The sequence below is a fragment of the Paroedura picta genome, chromosome 7 (genome assembly GCF_049243985.1).
Source record: "Paroedura picta isolate Pp20150507F chromosome 7, Ppicta_v3.0, whole genome shotgun sequence".
NCBI lineage: Eukaryota > Metazoa > Chordata > Lepidosauria > Squamata > Gekkonidae > Paroedura > Paroedura picta.
This window is the reverse complement of record NC_135375.1, coordinates 21,301,428-21,323,501: the sequence shown is the minus strand read 5'-3', so window position 1 is coordinate 21,323,501 and position 22,074 is coordinate 21,301,428. Positions and strand designations below refer to the sequence as shown.

The window sequence follows — 22,074 nt, the reverse complement described above, 5'->3', positions numbered from 1 at the left end:
TGAAAGCTTAGGGCGGTTCACATACAACAGAAATGGTACAGATAATTTTGTTTAACAGTAATACAGAGATAACGACAAGCAACATAGTAGAACAATAGAAAAACATGGAGAACATTAAATCAACACATAACATAGCCCAGTGGGTTGGGCGGAGTTCTAGTGAGTGCTGTAGGAGGTGGACTCAGGGGAAGGGCCCATTAGGAGTGGTGGTTCAGGTCGACCTCAACCAAATGCCTGGTGAAGGAGCTCCCTTTTGCAGGCCCTGCGGAACTGTTCAGGTTCCGCCAGGGCCCTGATCTCCTATGGGAGCTCGTTCCACCAGGTGCGGGCCAGGACGGAGAAAGCTCTGGCCCTGGATGAGGCCAAGCAAGCTTCCCTGGGGCCAGGGATCACCAGAAAGTCGGAAGTACTTGGAGCGTAAAGCTCTTTGGGGGGTGTAAGCAGAGAGGCGATCCCTCAGGTACACTGGGCGCAGACCGTGTATGGCTAACATGCTCAGTAGAACCACTCTTGTTAAGAAATGTGAGGCTGGAGGGAATAGTTAACAGGAATGATTTCTGTGGGGTCAGATAACATGGAAAGTTACCATGCTCTGAATAAAACAACTGACAGATTTATGTTTTATTGTGAACTGCCCCAAGCCAGGTGGTCCAAGAGGGGCAGTATATAAGCCTAATTAATAAGTAATAAATAAATGCATTTTAGATTGCGGTAGGCATTATCTTGTGGTAGCTCTATTCCAAGATCAGTGTGTTATATGTGCCTGGCTGCCACAAGTCCTGTCCCCATTGTTGCTGACAAAATGTCTGTCATTATGAAGGGTTAGGCCTGTGAGGGTCTCCCTCTGTGAGTTCTGCATCATGATGACTTATGAGGAGTTCTCGCAAGGCAGGCCGGGTTTAATTACGGAGATCAAAGCAAGCAGAAGCCCCTGGTCAGAAACGTTTCAAACATAAATGCCTAGTGCTAAAAAAAATGGCCTGAAGCAAGCACGACTGAGATTGTGTGTGTGGGAGGGAGGGGTTAGCCCCTCCCCCAAGTTCATTAATTGTCGTCTCATAGTGCTTTCCCCCATCACATTTCCTTCAACTATCTTTGTTTCCTTCACCATGTCTTTCTCAGATTATGTGAACTTTAATGTTGTTATAACCGGTAATTAAATACGTGTGTAGTGGTTTGGTGTAGTGGTTAGGAGTGGTTTGGTGTAGTGGTTAGGAGTGGTTTGGTGTAGTGGTTAGGAGTGCGGACTTCTAATCTGGCAAGCTGGGTTTGATTCCATACTCCCCCACATGCAGCCAGCTGGGTGACCTTGGGCTCACCACAGCACTGATAGAGCTGCTCTGATCAAGCGGTAATCTCAGGGCTCACCTCCCTCACAGGGTGTCTGTTGTGGGGAGAGGAAAGGGAAGGCTAATGTAAGCTGCTTTGAGACTCCTTCGGGTAGAGAAAAGCGGCAGATAAGAACTAACTCTTCTTAGAATTTGTTTATAATTTTTTGTCATGAAAATCTTAAGTTCATCATATCACACAGTCTCTTTCTGACGGGGACCTATTTTAATAACATTGCATGTTGTACTTACTGTGGAGAGGGTTTGAAAAATCCAATATCTTAAGTTCATATCAGAATCCGAAGAACTGTTACTAAGTGATAATAAAAACAGTAGTAAAGGGAGAACGTATCTATCAATATTATAAGGCAAGCTTTGTCTGCAAGCCGTATTTTATTTGTGTTTCAAAATAATTCCCCCCTCCCTCAAAACAATTTCTTTCTCTCAATAGCCACCACCTGCTTCTGAAGCCAATGGATTGATACAGAATTATAAAGTGTGTTGGTCTGAACCGGATAAGGGCTTGATGTTTCAGGAGGTTTCTGCAATCCACAATGGCACTATAATAAACCTCGGAGGGAAAGATTATGTATTTGATGTCATGGCAAAGAACAAAGGGGGCGCCTCTCCTCCTGCTCGGATAAAGAGTGCAGAAGTTCTGATTGGTAAGTACAACATCAGGCAGGGAATCTGGGAATGTGGTATGAACAGCTTTTCAGAGACGTAAGAACTTTGAATGCGTGTCTAAATATTATGGAAAAACAGGGAGTTGGAGCAGGTATAGCAATTCTCAGCCTGCAATAGCAAACTGCACCTGCAGAAAACCTCTGCAGAGAGCCAGTGTGGTGGTGTGGTTAAGACCAGTGGACTCTAATCTGGAGAACCGAGTTTGATTCCCCACCTCTTCTCCATGACCATTTATGCACTGGGGACTTCACTGCCCCAGCTCTCATGCAGGAGTACAAATCGGGGGCAGATGAGGTGCACCAGGCCAAATGCTCCCCTGTGTGGGTGCAGGAAGAAGTGGGGCAACCTGCCATGACTAAAACTGCAGCCTGGCATGAAACCTCCAGTGCATAAATGGTCCATATGAAGCCTGCTGGGTGACCTTGGACCGAAGAACTTTCTCAGCCCCACCTACTTCACAAGGTGACCATTGCGGGGAGAGTAAGAGGAAGGCGGTTGTAAACCTTACAAGATGTCTGTTGTGGGGAGAGGAAGGGAAGGTGATGGTAAATTGCTTTGAGACTCTTTCGGGTAGAGAGGGAAAAAACTGTGTCTCTTCTTTTACACAACTGCTGAAGGTTTGGTAGTCCTACTGTGTAGCTGTCTAGGAAACAACGTATGTAACAAAGAGGTTAAATAAAGATTTGAAAGCCTGGGTTTAGAGGCATTTGGAACATCTCTATCAGCTTCCATCGCTGGTCATCATGGAATGGACAGGAAATGTGTAGGGAATCACAGATATTGCAGGGTGGTAGCCTTCAGCCCATGTGCTCAGGCCCTCAAGTAGATTGCAGTCTCACCTACCAGACTGTGTCTAGAGTTCCCTGTTGGCAGGTCCTGCTGCTAGGACCCGTGTCAAGTGTGAGGGTGTCACTGCTGGTGTTTCTCTTTGCAGGTGTGCCTGGGAAGTGTGCACAGGTGATTTTCTGCCTTGGCCCATGCTCTATAGCAATAAGGCCTAAAAAAGCCTTGGTGAAGGAGTTGATTGCAATAGATAAAGGATCCATGGAAATCCAAAAAGTAGAATACTTGGGCATCCTGGGGTCTGTTCTGAATGAAAGAGTCTGACACCGATCTCTTGTTGGGATAGTTCAGTTGATGTAGGACCCAGTTGGTCTACTCAGTGTGTCAAAGCTACACTTCCTGTGGAAAGAAAGGAGATGGCAGGTTTCTGGCTTTCAGTGATTTGCACCAGTGCTCTGTAAGGAAGAAGGAAGGACAGGCTGCCCATGGTATGATTAAAAACTGCAGAAAGGCATGTGGGTCAGTATGAAGAATGAAGCCATCCAAAACGAAGAACCAGTGTGTGCTTTGTTACTATTTCCCATATGAATACTTTCATCTCGAGCTCTGTTTTGTTCTCCCTTGTTCTTGAACCCAGTTGTTGTATCGATAGTGCTTTAAGAGTCTCAATCCTTCTAATCCTTGGACAGTGTTGGTCTCAAAGGTCTTTACCTCCTCAAAGAAAGAGACCGAGAGGTTCAGCTGTAAATAATAATAAGATATCCTTAAATTGCCAAGTGTTTAAGAGATGATCTGTTCTTCTAAAAAGTCAGGTCCTAAGGGGTTAACTGAGAGCAGTCTTTCTGAAACAGCTTGGGAAAAATCTTATTAGCAGTCGAAATTAACAACAGGATAATTAGAATCATAGAGTTGGAAGGAACCTCCTAGTCCAACCCCCTGCACACTCACATCTCAATTGCTCATCTACTGTAACCGGCCACCCACTTGAACCTTCATAGAATCAGCCTCTTCGTCAGATGGCTATCCAGCTTCTGTTTAAAAATGTCCAAAGATGGAGAACCTACCACCTCCCGAGGAAGCCTGTTCCACTGAGAAACCGCTCTTCCTGATGTTTAGACGGAATTTCTTTTGAATTAATTTCATCCCATTGGTTCTGGTCCGTCTCTCTGGGACAAGAGAGAACATCTCTGCTCCATCCTCTACATGGCAGCCTTTTAAATACTTCTAGACGGTTATCAAATCCCCTCTCAGTTGTCTCCTCTCCAGGCTAAACAGACCAAGCTCCCCCAACCATTCTTCATATGTCTTGGGTCTCCAAATCCCTCATCATCTTTGTTGCCCTCCTCTGGACACGCTCCAGTTTGTTAGTTTCATCAGCAGCACTGTTCAGTTCTCAAGGGGGGGGGGAGCCAGTTTTCTTAGCAGTAGTGTTTTTGAGCATTACCTCTTCGCAGACCATGGTGGAATTTTGTTGTGAAAACCATCTCTGCACTACTGGCCTTCGTTCCCTGGCTCCCAGGCCACAGACACAATAAGTCCTGCTTGAAAGCCAGGTGTGGATATGAAAACAGTGATACAACTCAACTTTGTCTTTGCAGTTTTGACCTGGCAACTGTACCATTCAGCTGCACTGACTGTTGTGCTCCCCCAAGGGTTTTTCCCTACATCCCAAAAGGAGGAAGAGATGTAGGAAGCATCTTGCCTCCACACCAGCTGTGGTCTGTACGTGAGACCTCCGGAATCCAATTCCCATGTCACAGTCCCCCATGGGATGTTATTCACAGTTTCACTCTGCGATGCTGTGAAGGCAATTATCATTCCTTCCCCGATTTTCCATGTGTCTGTAATACGACGTTTTCAAATGGTGTCCCAAGGGACCTTCTCAGGATTTCCTCATCGAGAAGATTTATATTGTTTGACAGGCTTTTATGGCAAGAACAGCTTGCCCACCCATTAGTGAAGAATAATTTAAGGGAATGTGTCTCCTGCCTTTCAGTGGTTAAAGTAATATGCAGGGTGGATAACAACCAGACAGAAGGAAACAAAACGCAGCATGCTAAAACTATGGCTACAGTAAGCATGTGATACTTCTTTATCGGAATTAACCCAAGGACACATAACAGGATGCAAGTTTTTGAGTTTCCAAGGACTGTTCATCAGTCCAGACATTGCAACATTTAAAAAAATCTCCTCCACCTCCATTTTATAATGTTGAAATCTTTTCATGCCAGTATATGCATAATCTCTCACCTGGGCCAGTTCACCTATCCTTGGGCAACCTGGAAGGCCACAGCTCTCCATCGTGAACCATATTGATTCTGAACTTAATGCGGATACCCGATTGGTGAAGCTCACTGCAGCCCTGGACTCCTAAGTACCGTCTAGACTGATGGACAGTTCTGAAGAACTCAATAACTTGTAGAAGAGCAAGATTGTGTCTTGTTGTTGTTGTTGTTAGATGTGAAGTCGTGTCCGACCCATCGCGACCCCATGGACAATGATCCTCCATGCCTTCCGGTCCTCTACCATTCCTTGGAGTCCATTTAAGTTTACAAGATTGCGTCTAGTAGCATCTTAAAGACCAACAAGATTTCCAGAGCATATGCTTTGCTAATAAGAGGAGCTTTGATGCTGAGAAACTTAAACCCTCAAAGTCTTGTTAGTCATTAAGGTGCTACTGGGCTTGATCCTGCTCTTCTGCAAATTATTGAGTTCTCTGGAACTGTCCATCAGTCCAGATGTTAATAAAAACTAAGATATCCAAAGAACCCAGCAGTGTCTCTCAAAAGCTGCCACAAGTTTTGTTGGTCTTTAAGGTGCTACTTGATTCTTGCTCTTTTCTACTACTATTGGAATTAACCTCGCTGTTCCCTGTGGGCAGGAAATGTGAAAAACAGAAAGCTCACAACTGAATGTCATTGAAGCTCCCTGTACACTAGCGCCATCTTGAATTCCTTTGCCCTTGCGTATTTGGGGTTGGATTATACTAGTTTTTCTGCTTGTTCTCGTCCAATTCCTTTTCCAGCTTCTACCGCCCCTCTTGGCTATATGAGTCCATGTTCCCTGGTAGAGATTTCTCACCAGTGGGAAAACAGATGGGAATCCAACCCATTGGCTGAACAAAATGTCAAACATTTTGGATCTAAATAAAATAAGCTAGTTCTCTGGGGAATAACCTCCTGTCCTTCAGAACCGTAGGAAGGTCCAGGTGTCTGTTCTGTGGCTGTGAACTAAATGAACAGCTGGCAATTCTTGCTGCTTGTTAGACGCTGCTTAGGAACACAGTTTGAGTGAATGTCTCTGTCTGCAAGACCCCACACTGTAACTCATTTCTGAAGCTCCCTGTGAGTCACGGATGGCAGTCCTGAAGCGTGACTCATCCAGAACGTTGTACGAGGGATAAGTTGGCAGCTTGTTTTTCGAACTGCATTCTGAGCATCCTGGAAATATTTTGGAGGCCCAGAAGAGAGAAGGATGCCCTTGATGTCATTTGAGGTGTGCTGTGAGTTTCGTGAGCATTTTTAAAGGGAGACAGGAGCCTAGCAGCAAGTTGGATCAAAATAGTTCACTTCTGACTAACAGCTGCGTATGACGAGGCAGGTAAGGCCCACAGAGATCAGTGGAGCTTACTCATGAATAAAGTTACGCAAGTCTGAAATTTTCCCCGTGTGAGCTAGGGGCATGATAAACATTTCCACTTTGGCTCTTGGCAAGCAGATGCAATCCTAGATACATTTCCTTGTGAGTCGGTTCTAATGAAACTTGCCTGTGTCCCTTGGGTGCCTTGAGATGGGGGGGGATTTGCTAGCTTCCTTCAACTTACTGGTTTCACTTGCAATATGCAGCTGGTAGCTAGAAATAAATATTATCACAGTAAGCTCCTGCACTAAACAGATCTCCTCCACCTCACCCCCGGTTCTCCGCCGAGTGCCAATTCAAGCCTATATTTGGTATTCGTCATTGCCGCAGGCTGAGCGGCTAATGGATCAGCAATCTAAGCATTACATTAGCTGCCGACACAATCGTAGGCAAGGAAGGGAAAAGGGATGCCAGAAAATGTATTTAGCACAGCCATCCTATCGATGGTACTACAGAAAGTTATCCTTATTTACTTGTTTCATACGGTTTGTTTTTGGTTAGGACGTGTAGCTTGTTCCACAGTCTGGTTTATCCCAGTTGATTCCTAACGGAGAGCTGGAAAATCTGAATTTAAGCCAATACAGTCCTGATGAGCTTTTAATAGACTGAAATCTGATTTACTTGCAAGACGCTCCAGCACAAGCAGACATTAAGTTAGTGTGTCTAGTGTCTTGTTATGAGTGTTGCTTCCTAGTACAAGATTTTCTTATAAATATTTGTATGTGTGTGTGTGTGGGGGGGGGGGAATGCTTGGTTGTTATGAAAGCCCTAGACCATGCATCTCTACCCATAGTAAATTGTGTGTGTTACAGCTTTGTTTTGGATTGGGTAGATCATAGAATCATAGAGTTGGAAGGGGCCATACAGGCCATCTAGTCCAACCCCCTGCTCAATGTAGGATCAGCCCTAAGCATCCTAAAGCATCCAAGAAAAGTGTGTATCCAACCTTTGCTTGAAGACTGCCAGTGAGGGGGAGCTCACCACCTCCTTAGGCAGCTTATTCCACTGCTGAACTACTCTGACTGTGAATTTTTTTTTCCTGATATCTAGCCTAAATTGTTGTACTTGAAGTTTAAACCCATTACTGCGTGTCCTCCTCTGCAGCCAATGGGAACAGCATCCTTCCCTCCTCCAAATGACAACCTTTCAAATACTTAAAGAGGGCTATCATACTTAAAAGAGGGCTATCATGTCCCCTCTCAACCTCCTTTTCTCCTTTTCTCCATATATATATGTTCCTTCGACACGATACAGGGCTGACCATGAACCAAATAAAAGAAGCAGTTAGAGACAGGGACGCATGGCAAAGACTTTCCTATAGAATCGCTAAGGGTCGGGCACGACTGAACGGATAACATCATATGTTCCTTCAACAAACAGCGTTGGTTTTGGGATAAGATAAGGGGCACACTTGTAGTTTCTGACCAGTTACCACAGTTGTGTCAAGCAACCTGGTCTCCATTATTATGGAGGTCCTGCAGAATAAAACTCTAGTGGTGACTACAGCAATCATGTGCAATGGGGTCTTACATTCATTGGTTGAGGTCGGCCGGAATCAGCGACATCCACTGGGCCCCTGAACCTCCCGCCCTGGAATCCATGTATCTGAATCTATTCCATGGACCTGTTTGATTACTCTTCTGTTAAATTGTTATCTTCTGTTGCTATTACTATTGTCACCATTGTTCTATTCTAGCTTATTGGCAAAGCAGAGTTCAGTGTGTAATTCTTTACGTTCCATGTAAACCGCCCTGAGCCTCAGGGGAGACCGGTATATAAATATGACTAAATAAATAAATTCAGATTGTCTTCAGTAGGAAATGGGTGCTGCAAAGAAATAGGCAGTATAGAAATCTAAATAAATACTCTAGCTGTGTTGGTCTGCCTCATCTTTTCCCCTTCTTACTTGAAAAGGCATCAGGTTTTCTGGGGGAAGGAAATGGAAGCAGCAGCTGAGAGGGTGTTTATTTGCAGAATTTTATACCTTGTCTTGCTGCCCTCATCTGGACCACCAAGACATCTAATAGATAAAAGACATACATAATCCAAAACACCTTATAAAAACCATTAAATTCCATATCATTAAAAACCAGGTGAAGATATACACACACATACGCAAACATTAACACAACAATGAACATGGCATGGAGGAACAATCACGGAGGGTACACCACACGAAACGAAGAACTTTTCACTTGCTGGTGGAATATGGCAACAGAAAGGGAGAGGCAAGTCTCTCTGGGCAGAGTATCAGAATTTCAGTGTCAAGATTTCAGGAACTTTGGTGCTATAGGGTGTAGACACAATTGCCACTGTTCTCATCTCAAAGAGGGAGGGGAGCTCAGAAGATGCCTCCCCATCCCAGCTTGGAAAATTGATCCAGAAGGACACCATTATCAGGGGAATCAGAAATCTCTGACAGGTCCAGGAAAACCAACAGAATTGTGCTCTCTCTGTCCATCTTCCAGTGTAGGTCATTTATCAGTCCTGCAGCCAGACCTGAAAGCAGATTTATTCAGGAATGCTTGATACTGTTCACCCACCATCCATTTAGTCACCTGGCTCTAAAATGGAACATTTGAGACTGGTTGATATGAACTGAAATTTGAAGCTAAGACGCTCTGGAAGGCGCACACTGTGTGATGTTCTAACTGGGGTAGTGATTGTACAACTTTAATTTTAGAAGGTGTATTCGTTAGGCATCGCAAGGTATGCTGTTGTGGTTCTCTGTGAATTTGTATTGAACGGGTAGGAAAAGGGGGGGGGTCTAAATAACTGAATCTATGGCACTCTTTGTGTTTCAGGCAATCCCACAAGAGAAGAGGGTTTTGCAACAGGGGATGGTGTTTCCATTAAATGGGACTCCGATTCTGAAGTTACCTGTGGCTACAAAGTGAGATGGTGTCAACTACCTGGGTCTAAACCCTGTGTTGTTGACTGGGAAACATTTCCTTCCAATGTGACCCATGCTGTGATCAAATCTGGTAAGAAAATAAGGATATTTCACTTCATTGAGGCATGTGTTTTGTCTTGTTTTCATGGAAGACTGCCTTTGCAAATGTGAGGGCCTGTTGCAGGAGAAGCCATAGCTCAGTGCTGGAGCATGCGCGTGGCATGTGCAAGCCCCCAAACTTTCACTTTTCTTCAGCAAACAATATTATGTAGCAGAGCTTCCTGAGACCTTGGAAAACTGCTGGACTTACTTGATTGGCCATTCAGGGATGATGGTGCAGCATCAGACTTACCAGGAAGTTTTGAGTGTACCTGTCAGGCGCGCTGTATTTGTGAAATGATTTGCCTCTCCTTTGCTACCACAAAACCTTCCATGATTCCTCCAAGATCTCTGTTTGTGTGTCCCTTCATGGTGCAAACAATTGTTTGCTTAATTGTAGCCAAGTTGCAATGGCTGCATGCCCATCCATCTGTGTTTTCTTCTGTTTGGGGAACAGAACAAGTGTGGGAAACATCTTGTTTTTAACAGGCCTTTTCGGTCTAGATGGCCAGTGGCCACCATCCTTTTCTCTTGCACTGACTTAAAATAACAAAATAACAAGGTCTCCAGTAGCCAAACTGGAGCAGTTCCTTTAGAGCTGCTCCTGATAACATATTGTTGATGACAGAGATCGGCCATTGCCTTACAGATTGTCATTTTATTACAGTTGCAGCCTTCCCTGCCTTTCTGAAAAATTTTAGCCAGTGGGGGAGTGAAAATGAAATGCATACAAGCGTTCTAATGGGATCCAGCAACTAGGGTCTGGCAGTTACTTACGGTGCGGTGTTTGTAACTGCATGAGAAGCTGGCTGGTTGTAGCTGTGGTCAGATGCTCCTATCTTCCCCCTGCAGCTAGACGGAGGTCTGGGCAAGAGGGGTTTAGCCTTTTAAGCAGTAACCTTTTCAGTGGCTGCTGCATGATTCTTAATCACCCAAAGCTGAGATGAGTCTTTGGACACACACACAGGATCTTCCTTCTATGAGTCAGGCAAGTTTGGAGGGAGATGGGGTAGAAATTGGAACAACCACAGGGGGAAAGCCCCAAATATCAAGATCAGAGTACAGCTAGAATCCTTCATGCTTTGGGAGAGCCACAACATCACAGTTCCTGGCTTGGTATGGCAAAATTTAGCCATCTAGGAACAATTCCTTCTTTTGCAAGGAACAAAATAACGAGCTGCAGAACCGTTGTTACTTGCATGAAAACACACATTTAGATATTTTGATCAAAGCGTTGTGGAAGAAATGTTTTCTTTGAAATAATATATTCTTATTATCTCTCAGCTTTATTCCAGCCTGGATTGAGATACAATTTTTCTGTCTTTGGCTGCAAAGACAAAGGATATCAGCTAATGAAATTCATATGTGGCTACACAGAAGAACTGAGTAAGTACACTTGCATTTTGCTTAACTGTCAAACGTAAGAGAAAGGGACATATATATGGCTGAAATTTATTGAACTAATGCTAAGAGATCAAAGGAACAGTTCCTATTTTCGTTGAAATGCATTCACCTTGCGTGGTGAAATGCATTCACCTTTGTATGGATGCGTGTAAAAATTGGGTTACCCTACAATGTTTAGTTGCTGGCTCTTTACCCCAGCTGTAATTTTAAGGTGGCTCTAGCAAAGTCACTACCATTTTTCTGGACAGATTCAAAGCAGAACAGGTGTGTCTTCAGCTGTACAGTTCTGTGCTTGCAAGAGACTGAAGCCCACTTGGACAGGAGAAACAAGGAAAGAACAAGATCAGCTTTAGAAAGACACTAGACATATTTATATCAGACCAGCCAATCAATGACACTCACTCATGTTAGTTAAATGGAACACCTTTGATCAACTGTTGCCAGGCAACCGCAGAAAAGACTATGGTTTATGGTCTTCTCAGAAGCATCTGGCTAGTCCTTGTGGCCAACAGGATGCTCTAGGGCTTCTGGTCTAATCATGCCCTTTGTTATATCCAAAGGAGGATACATCTACATCGAAAACAGCACAGGTAAAAAAAATGAAGCTGTTCTCGCATTATAGGTTGGGGTTAACAAAGTCATTTGGTCTTGGAAAGCTGTTTCAACAACAGTTTTCCTCCATTTGTTTTTTAGATCCTTGAGCTGAAGGTCATTCCCTAAAGGTTAGGAGAAGAGCTTTTGTCTCATTAGATGCTCTTGACTCTCACTGCATTGTTTCTAGGAGGGATTCTATCCAATTGTAGTGCCTGGTCCTGGTCTTCAGTTGTATGGAGCTCATTGCCAGTCAGTGAAATCAAACAGTAATCAGAAATAATGCAGATAGTTTGCCGGTGGGTAGCCATGTTCACCTCTGGTAGAAGATCTTTACAAGATATAAGCTTTTGAGAGTTTGTCTCTGACAAAGGGAACTTTGACTGTTGGAAGTTTATACCCTGGAATTATGGTTGGTCTGGAAGACACTGCTGGATTCAAATTTTATTTATTTATAATTATATTTGTATACTCTTGGACCAGTGAGCAGTGGACTACCAACAAAAACCTAGGTAAATGGGCATGTTTGTTAGGGGGTTGCTTTTATTTAAGAGCTCATCCACTTGAGCTAGCTTGGTGTAGTGGTTAGGCGTGCAGACTTCTAATCTGGCAAATTGGGTTTGATTCCACACTCCCCCACATGCAACCAGCTGGGTGACCTTGGGCTTGCCATGGCACTGACAAAGCTGTTCTGATGGAGCAGTAATATCAGGGCTCTCTCAGCTTCACCCCCACCTCACAGAGTGTCTTTTGTGAGGAGAGGAAAGGGAAGGTGAATGTAAGCCACTTTGAGGCTCCTTCGGGTAGAGAAAAGCGGCATATAAGAACCAACTTTTCTTCTGCCTACCTAGAGTTGTTCCTGGGCTGTATCCAGTTGTTACTTCTTACACTCTACCATTGAAATTGGGCTGATGGAAGATGCTTTCCTTTATAATGTAGCTTGCCTTTTAAACTGGATGACCCAAAATGCTCAGTTGCAGTGTTCCTGTTTAATGTGTGATCCAAACACAACCCTCTCCCTCCTTTTGCCTTCTCCCCAGGTCCGAGAGTTGCACCCAAGGTGGTAGTGCAAAAGACCACTTCAGATTCCATCTTGATAACATGGGAGAAACTTCCCCTCAGTGACTGTGGTGGTTTCTTAAAAGGCTATTTAATTCACTTTGCCAAGGGGGAAGAAGGCGGTATAAAGTCCAAGGGTTTTGAAACAGGTAAATGGTGCCTATCGCTTATGAAATGTGGCTTGTGACCAATTGGGCTTCAAACAGCACATGTGCTGGATGGTATTGACCGTCCAAGTAAAGACAGAAATCTTCATGAGACTTTCTAGTAATGCAGATTGTGGGTTGGATCCAGTGGAATGCTTCTGCAGATGACCTTATCCATCACAGCCTCAGTTTCTCAAAGTCTCAGAGGCCACTGGAAATGCTGCTTCTGGCCCCAGGAGCTTCATTGTGGCAGAGGCATTTTGTGCTGCAGCAGGAGTGGGGAACAGTGAGAAAGTTCCGCAGGGCCTGTAAAACGGAGCTCTTCCGCCCGGTTGAGGCCAGGTTTCATGGAAAACTAGGGCACCTCCTCTGGCAAATGCTATTCCACTCTGCGATCCTGAACCTGTGATGGTTGACTGTAGTTGGGGAAGGATTGGGGATTATGCAGCTGTTTTATGGGTTTCAATGGGGATTTTTGATTGATTTTTAATGAGGTTTTAAATTATTTTCACATGACCCACCACGAGTCTTCGGAGAGTGGCAGGATATAAATAAAAAAATAAAATAAAATAAAGTCACATGTATAGAGAGCATATGTACAGGGAGAGACAGAGGAACTGTGTTTTTCTTTTGAATCCTTTGCTCAACCCGGTGCTTGTGAACACTTTCCTTTTAATAAATACTTTATATCAGTGGTCCCCAACCTTTTTATCACCGGCGACCTCTCAACGCCTTTTACTGAGGCCTGGTGGGGGGGGTAGTTTACTCCTCTGCTCTCAACCACTGCCCTAACGCTCTCTGATCGCTATGGTAATGTTTAAACATGCCTTCAAAATAAGATACAGACACGGCACAACAATGAACATAAGGAACATTTTGTTTTCATGGAAATTTTAACTCATGACAGTTAAACTGACAGTGTAACTCATGACGGGGGGGGGGGAAGGCATCCTTCGGGGCCCACCTCCAATTAGTCGAAGGACCACATGTGGTCCGTGGCCCACAGGTTGGGGATCGCTACTTTATATCTTTTGATACTGATAGTGGTTCTCTGTACCACATAGTCCCCCACCATCTTGGACATGCTATTGCAATAGGAGCACCAGGAGGAAGGGGCGGGACAGTCAGTTGTCAGGGGGCTACTCTTCCACTGGTGCCCAAAGCAATAAGCTGTCCCCACGATAAGCAGACACTGGATAGTGGGAGACACAGAGGCAAGCCTCAGAGACTGGAAGGGAAGATGGGAGCCTTGTGAGCAATTCCTACAAAGGCCAGGTAGTGGCAATGGGTAGACAGAGAGAGAGAGAGAGAGACCCTCAGGGTTTTTTGGAAAACCTTGGATGGCACAGTGGAATAGAGCCTGCAGCTCAGAGCAGAGCTGCTCTGCCACAGTTTTCTTTCCACCAGTGGAAATATTTATCTGAACCTTACTAGTTTGTATGCAACAAACTTGAGAACTATAGCTGTAGGAATCTAGTTGCTTTTGCCAGATGCTCATGGGGGTTCCTGTGCTTTTAACCAACTGCACATTGCTTCGCTTGCTCTCACAAAATCTTTCTTACCAAATTTTGCTTCCGAGATGCATTGAAGGATGCTGGTGGGGGATGAGTTTGAATACCTGACTTGTTTCTATCCCCTCCCCTTTTTCTTAAACCCGTGCCCTCCAGCATTGTATAACATTACGGAGCCTAACGAATTAAGCCTCAGAATAATAAACCTTCAAGGGAAAACCAGCTACCACGTGAATTTAAGCGCCTACACGGCTGGAGGAATTGGACCTGGGCGCAGCTTGTACGTGATCACCAAGGAAAATTGTAAGTGGCATCCTCCTTTTAGTTTTGGATTGGGGGTTGCTGTGACCTTGTTCACAGTGGAATGATAGTATCGTGCACAATACTGAAATAGCAAAGGCCCTATTCCTGCAAAAAAAAAATCTTCCAATGGTGATCAAAAACATTCAATATCATAAGGAATGTATTGTTCAATATCTTTATGCACCCCCTTGAAGAGTTGGTTCATGCTGGGTTCTCACCAGTACGCTGATGATACTCAGCTTTATCTTTCCAAAGGGCAGCCGACTAGAATCCTGTCCCAGGTAAATCAACCCAGTGTCTGGAATTTATGGCTGGATGTCTTCAAAGGAACAGATTCGAACTGAGTCCAGCAAAGATGGAGGTCCTATGGCTTGGTTATGAGGGGGCAGCTGAGGCTGGCCAGCTCTTAATGCTGGATGAGTACAATTGGTTTTGATTCTGTCCATTAAGAACTGAGCACTGCCCCTGGATGCTTCATTATCCATGGAAGTCAAGGTAGCTTGGGTTGCACAGCTGGTCTTTTTCTCATTCTGCAAAGTTAAACAATTGGTGCCATATCTGCCCCCTTCAGACCTGGCTGCTGTGATACACACAGTGGTCACCTCCAGATAGGATTACTGTAAAGCGCTCTATGCAGGGCTGCCCTTGAGCTTACTCTGAAAATTATAGCTGATCCAGAATGCAGCTGTGCTGGTTCTAACTGGGACCCTTTGCCACGCACACATCTACACAGCGTTCCGCCACTTGCATTGGCTTCTAGTGGAGTATCAGAGTGCATTCAAGGTTTTGGTTTTTACCTTTAAGGCCTGATACAGTCTGGGGCCATCATACCTGCAAGACTGCATCCTCCGCTATAACATGAAGAGGGTGTTATGCTTCCAGGGTTCCAGTCTGCTGGAGATTTCTGGCCTGAAGCAGGCCTGACTGTCAGCAACAGGCTCCGACCCTCTGGAATGCCATTTTGCTGGAAGTTCAGGCCCTGTAGTCTCTTTTGCAGTTCTGTGGGGGCTGTAAAACCTCCCTTTTCCAGTAGGCATTCGAGGGAGGAGAAGGATCTTGCCTGGGTAGGCTTTTCTCTCCTCCTAGCTCTCTGATCCCTTATTAAAGATTCTGATGATGCCCGCTTCTTTTAGGCAGTTGCAATGAATGAATGAATGAATGAATGAATGAATGAATGAATGAATGAATTTCTCCCCACCCCTCCTGAACACACACTGGGTAAGTGGGAGTGGGTTATTATTGTTATTTATTGTTATATTTATGTTCAACCAACGTCTGAACTTTTTCTAAACTGCCCTGAGCCTATGTTTTGGTGGGAGGGATGGGATAAAAAATCTGAATGAATGAATGAATGAATGAATGAATGAATGAATGAATGAATGAATGAAGACTTTCCTAAGGGAAACATTTAAAAGCAGCGTGACCAAGCGACTTGTTTTCAATCCTCTGCATTTACTGAAGGTGCTGTGTAGGCAATACAATGTGAACTCTGTTGACTTCTAGATCTATCAAAAAGGTCAGACCAATCTCTTGCGGTGCTTCCTTTAATCTTCTAGAACACTCTGCAATAGAAAGGGCAACTTCAAGAGGAGAGTAGACAAGCCTGTTTCACATATGTCCTCCTCGGTACATTCTAGAATGCAAATGGATACAAATAGTGATATTCAAAGTGACATCTACACAGTTGACATCTACACAAACTGACATCTACTCAGTATTGTACCTGCATAACATCCCATCATGGTGATTAAATTTACAAGTGCCCGTCACAATGAAAACACAGTTACTTGAGATCAAATTACTGACTCAGCATTAGAAATACAGGAGTCAAGCACATTTTTAAAACAGGTCCCCTGTCTTCTGGGATTTCTCTTGACAACAGCACTGAGCGTCCAAAGAATCAGTCCCCTGTTGCTGTTTTAGACTCCTATCCTTGGGCTGAATGTCACATTGACTTGGTGCATTTAAAGAGAAAAGCTCACTCTTAGATGGACCCAATTTACTGTAGAAAACAAAGATAAGTCCCATTCTGAATTCAAACCTTGAGGGAGCGACATTTTTAATCTGTGTATGGAACACGCTTCATGGCTTGATAGCCATTTTTTAACATCCAGATTGTTGAATCTGTGTTGATGGAACACTGACAGAACAAAGATTTTAAAGTCCTCTTCCGAGTGCCCTGCGTCTATGAAGTACCTCACCAGTGGAACTTCTACCTGCTTATTTCTAATCCCCAATCTATGTTCACATATCTTTGTTCTTACAGTTCTCTCAATCATGCCAGTGTATTGTTACATGCACAGATGATTACGTAGATCACCTTTTTGATGCAACAATTGCTCAAAATATCAATATCTAGCTTAAATTGTACTTCTGGGGGCTCATACACCTTCATGCCTTCTGCGTATCTGCATCCCTGGCTCCTGCCTGGTGGAATGAGCTCCCCGAGGAGATCAGGGCCCTCACGGATCCTGTTAAGATCCGCAGGGCCTACAAGACGGAGCTCTTCCACCAGGCTTATGGTTGAGGCCAGTTGAACAGTCATTGTATACTCATGAATTGGGCCTCTCTTCCCATCCCCTTTCTCCCCCCCACTTGACTTCTTTTAGGTTTGTGTGTGTGGAGGAGGGACAAACAAACAGGACAACACAATGATTTCTCAAGTGGCAGTTGTGGCCTCTGTAATTTTCAAGGTGCAGAAGTAATCAAGGAAGCTATAGATAGCACACACACACATACACCCTTCTCCTATAGGTGTGAATCAACAGATCTCCTGTACATGACGTCTATCAGGGGTGGCCAAATGGTGGCTCTCCCGATGTCCATGGAAACATGGAAGGGGGTAAACAGAGAACTTCAGGAGGAGCTGATGAAGAAAAAGGAAATGTTCAAGAAATGGAGGGAAGAACAGACCTCTAAATAAGAGTATCTGCAGGTTACTAGGCACTGTAGGTCAGCCATCAGAGGTCAAAGCTTAGGAGTGAGCTGAGACTGACCAGGGAAGACCACTATAACAAGAAAAGCTGCTTCATGTGAGGAGCAAATAATAAGGCAATAGACCCACTGGAGAACTTCTTGACACAGGACAGAGAGAAAGCAGAAAGGCTCAGTGCCTAGTTTGCCTCTGTTTTTCCCCTAAAGAAGAGTATAGGTGTATCTAGGGATGGTAGAAGGCAAGGTGCAGTGTTTGGACAGCTGGTTGACATGGACAGAGAGGTTGTTGAGAGACACATTTCTGCGTTGGATTAATTAAAATCCCCGGATGAGTCTCACTTCTGTTGTTTGCCTGGATTTCAGAAAACTGGAGAGCTGCAGACTGGATTTTCAGATAGTTACTTGGATAGGGAATTGGTTAGAGAACCACACCCAGAGAGTAGTTGTCAATGGTGCTTCATTGGATTGCAGGGAAATGAGTAGTGGGGTGCCAGAGGGTTCGGTACTGGGTCCGATACTTTTCAACATTTATGTGGATGGAGGGACTACTCATTAAATTTGTGGATGGCACCAAATTGGGAGGAGTAGCCAACACCCAAGAAGGTAGTTAGAGTTCACCAAGATCAGAACAAGCTGGAAATGTGGGCAAAGATGCAATCCAATAAGGAGAAGTACATAGTTCTACATCTGTGTCACAAACATGAGAACCATGGATTATGGATGGGAGTTACACATTGGGACAGAGACAAATTAAATATTCGTCATGATAAAAATTGTTGAATGCTGTATTTTATAAGTTATGGGCCACTACTCCACTCCTGCAAGCTCAGGATGGCTTACAACATATAAGTGCAACTTAAAACATCTCTAGGACATAATGTATTAAAACAGGGGTAGTCAACCTGTGGTCCTCCAGATGTCCATGAACTGCAATTCCCATGAGCTCCTGCCAGCAAACACTGGCAGGGGCTCATGGGAATTGTAGTCCATGAACATCTGGAGGACCACAGGTTGACAATTCCTGCATTAAAACATAGTACATTGAAAACTAACACATTTTTGCGTAGGTTCACATAGTGGGGACACAATCCTTCCAATTTGTATATTCCTGGCTACTTTAACACTGAGTTGGCAACTTTGAATCGAACCTGGTATTAAATAAGCAACCAGAGCAGATGTTTAGGGCAGATGAGACATGTTCATTACTTCAATCAATAAAGGAGAGCCCCTGCATTTTGAACCAGGGCAAGACTCCAGTCGCTTGGATGAGCATTACCAGATCACCACCAGCAAGTTTGATAAGACTCCAGCGGACTCTGGAGAGGGAGAAAGGCATCCTCAAATCCCTACCCCCTCTGTGTGGAGATGTAGCTTGTGTTTATTGTGTGCTCAGAAGAACTAATGTTGCTCAAACAGAGTCTCACTGTTGGTAAACATAAGTAAACCTAAGCTGCATAGCGTACATCAGATGATAGAAATTGTGAAGTGGGGCAGGTGTGGACTTGCAGTTGTGGGACTGCGTGGAAGCCACAAAGGTGAATGTAAACTCTTGCCAAAACAATGCCAGGTGTTGGGGGAATACAAAATCACTAGGCTTGGGAAACAATTGACATTGCTGAAGAACCAACGTAGGATGTAGAGTGGGAAAGAATGAGCATAAGAGAACAGGGGAGGGAGTAGTGCAACGTCATCTACAAGGAAATACTGGAGCGCATAAAGCCTGATATATCACTGGAACGCAAAATCATGAATCTCCGGCTCACTTACTTGGGCCAAGTCATGCATTCCAGCTCAGCGGAGAGAGCAGTTATGCTTGGACTGGTCAGTGGTAAAAGAAAACCATGCCGACCAAGAGCATGGTGCTTAGATCAAAATGGACACTGGCCAGAGTATTATACAACTAAAAGAAACGGTGCAAGGTCGGAAACCATGGAGACAACTTGATCCTTAGGATCGCCCGGAGTTGGATTCGACTGAATGTCTAACATCATCAATCTTCAGTGTGATGTAGTAGATAGATGGTAGACACAGGAGTTGGGAGACTCACATTCTAATCCCTATTCTGCCCCAAATATCACTAGGTGATCTTGGGCCAGCCTTAAAAGGTTGTCGTGAAGATACATGGCGGGGAGTGTGTTTGCACACACGTGTTGTCAAACTGTTCTTTGTAGAAGAAAAGTTTTTGTGGCACATGAAATGCTAAAGCTTCCTTATTGCAGCGTCTGCTCTGAGATGCCTGTGGTGGAGGCCAGCCTGCTCCCCTGATCTCCGAGAGATTCTGCGAAGACAGCGTTGTTCAGAGCGACTCTTGAATTGCATACGAGAGGGGCGGGGGCAAGGCAAGGCGTGGGCGGAGGCCAAGCATGGCACTGTGGGCACACAATGAGCTTTTGCAGTGAGGACACTGCCTGAAGCCATCAGAGCCTGCTCTCCGCTTGATGTTTTTCAATAAAAAAAAATAAAATGACTGTTTTTTCCACCACGCACGAAATCTTCAAAGAGGTGCATGGATTCGACACGCTTTTCTCAGAAGATCTGATCTGGCCTTGGTGTTGAACTGTTACGACTGACGTCTAGGGTTTTAGTCCAGCAACACCTTTAAGATCAACAAAGTTTTATTCAAGAGACAAGCTTCCAAGCGTAAGCACCCTTCTTGTCCTGGAAAGCTTGAATGAAACTTAGTTGGTCTTAAAGGTGCCACTGGATTTCAACAGTGTTCTGCGGCTTTGGGCCAACACCACCACCCCAAAATCTGTCTTCATTGCCTTAGGGCAGGAGTAGTCAACCTGTGGTCCTCCAGATGTTCATGGACTACAATTCCAATGAGTTGGGAATTGTAATCCATGAACATCTGGAGGACCACAGGTTGACTACCCCTGCCTTAGGGTAATGGGAGGGATGCACAGTGACCTAGTGGTCTCATGACAAAAGTTCTTCACCTGCGAACTACTACTCCTGATTCATCCCATGTGATACGAGGGATCGTTTCATGGAATTCTGCACCAGAGCCTTTGACTTTGTTCTTCTGCAAAAGCAAGTGACACCCTCTCTCTGGCCAATACCCACTTTCCTACTCTGCTATCCAAGAGGCGTTTCCCACATATGTAATCCAATAGAGGCCATACATAGGGAAGCCAAGCACCGCTTCCCCCTGTACTGATCATGATCTGTGAAAAGGTACTATAACTATCACAGGCTTGAAGAGATTTGGGGAAGCTGAACAGAGAGTGGAGGGTGGAGGGCCTGTTGGGTGTAGAGCAGGGGTAGTCAACCTGTGGTCCTCCAGATGTTCATGGACTACAATTCCCATGAGCCCCTGAACATCTGGAGGACCACAGGTTGACTACCCCTGGTGTAGAAGACATAAACTGACAGAAGGCCTACCCATCTGGTTTGTCTTTATATTCTGCACATGGAACTTGAGGTGGCCTCCATTTAGAATAATAGAAAATCATAGAGTTGGAAGGAGCCCAACAAGCCATGTAGCCCACTCCCTGCTCAATGCAGGATCAGCCTAAAGCATCCACGATAAGCATCTGTCCAGCCGCTGCTTGAAGACTGTCACGGAAGGGGTGCTCACCACCTCTGTAGGCAGTCCATTCCACTGCTGAAGTATTAAAACTTCAGAATTCAAATTTCTTAAATATGACAGCAGATTAAGTGCGGGTGACAGCTAGCACACAGCTTGAGGGGAAATATGGTCCTCTCCCTCCTATCCCCATCCCCACACACACCAATAAAACATAGGTACAGAATATTTGAGCAAACATAGTCAGGACAGGTGACATGGCTCATGTGGAGAAGTTCAAAACCTAGTCACTTGGCCCCAAATAAGGAATTATACACCCCTTCTAGATTCCAATCACACACAGAGTGGGTGGTGTTGCCATTATCTGTGGTGTTGTAAGACGTGTCTATACAGCCTGACATTTTTGTATGTTGTAAACTGCTCGTGGGGCCTGTTATGACCACTCTATGTGCATCTAAATTGAATGGTTAAATACGCAATCCGTGAAATACTCATCATGCCCAATCTCAGAAAAAAGCTCAACAGTAGGAAAGCTGTCCCATTTTCTACATTGCATCTGGAGGTATACAAGTTCAAATCCATGAAAGTCTATTGTTTAGGCAATGGTCTTTTTGAAAGGAGATGTTCTTCAGGTGTTTTCAGAGATTATTGTGTTTGTTTAATTGCATTAATTTAAATAAATTAAAATTAAAATACAGTACCTTATACGTCCTGTCTGTCCACAAGCTTGATCGGACTTATAGTGCCTAAGAATATCTTTTAAACATCTACAAATTTAAAAGTAAAATCTGCAGATTCCAGCAACACTAAACCCTGAGGACCTCCCAATATTAACCTTAGGAGGGATATGTTCAGAATGGATCTTTCAATGTCTACAAGCCTGAATAGGATCTGTAAAGGATCCTATGCTCTTTGTAGATTACTATTTTCCCTTGTGTAAAACGGTGGGTCTTGGAGCAACGGCTGAGTTGAACATCCCACCAGACTCCTGTCCTTTATTCATGGAAAATTCACAGGTGACATCGGACGTATAAAACGCACAAAGTGTTGTACACTGAAACTGGTAAACCACCAAAATGATCAAAACAACAGCTAGAAGTTCTGTCTGGGGGTCTCACAGTCATATTACGCTGTCACTTAGAGCTCCAAGATGCAGCTGGAACACAGA

General features: G+C 44.4%; 1 protein-coding gene across 5 annotated transcripts in view; it reads left to right on the top strand.

Annotated features, from left to right (window-relative positions):
* The window catches only part of LOC143842180 (leukemia inhibitory factor receptor-like), a 104,349-nt gene that overhangs the window by 71,524 nt on the left and 10,751 nt on the right, over positions 1–22,074 (top strand). For all 5 annotated transcript variants that reach the window (XM_077347011.1, XM_077347014.1, XM_077347010.1 and 2 more), the window contains 5 exons: positions 1,780–1,993; positions 9,242–9,421; positions 10,714–10,815; positions 12,465–12,632; positions 14,297–14,443. In XM_077347011.1, coding sequence (XP_077203126.1) covers positions 1,780–1,993; positions 9,242–9,421; positions 10,714–10,815; positions 12,465–12,632; positions 14,297–14,443 — 811 coding nt within the window. The remainder of the gene's footprint in view (positions 1–1,779; positions 1,994–9,241; positions 9,422–10,713; positions 10,816–12,464; positions 12,633–14,296; positions 14,444–22,074) is intronic.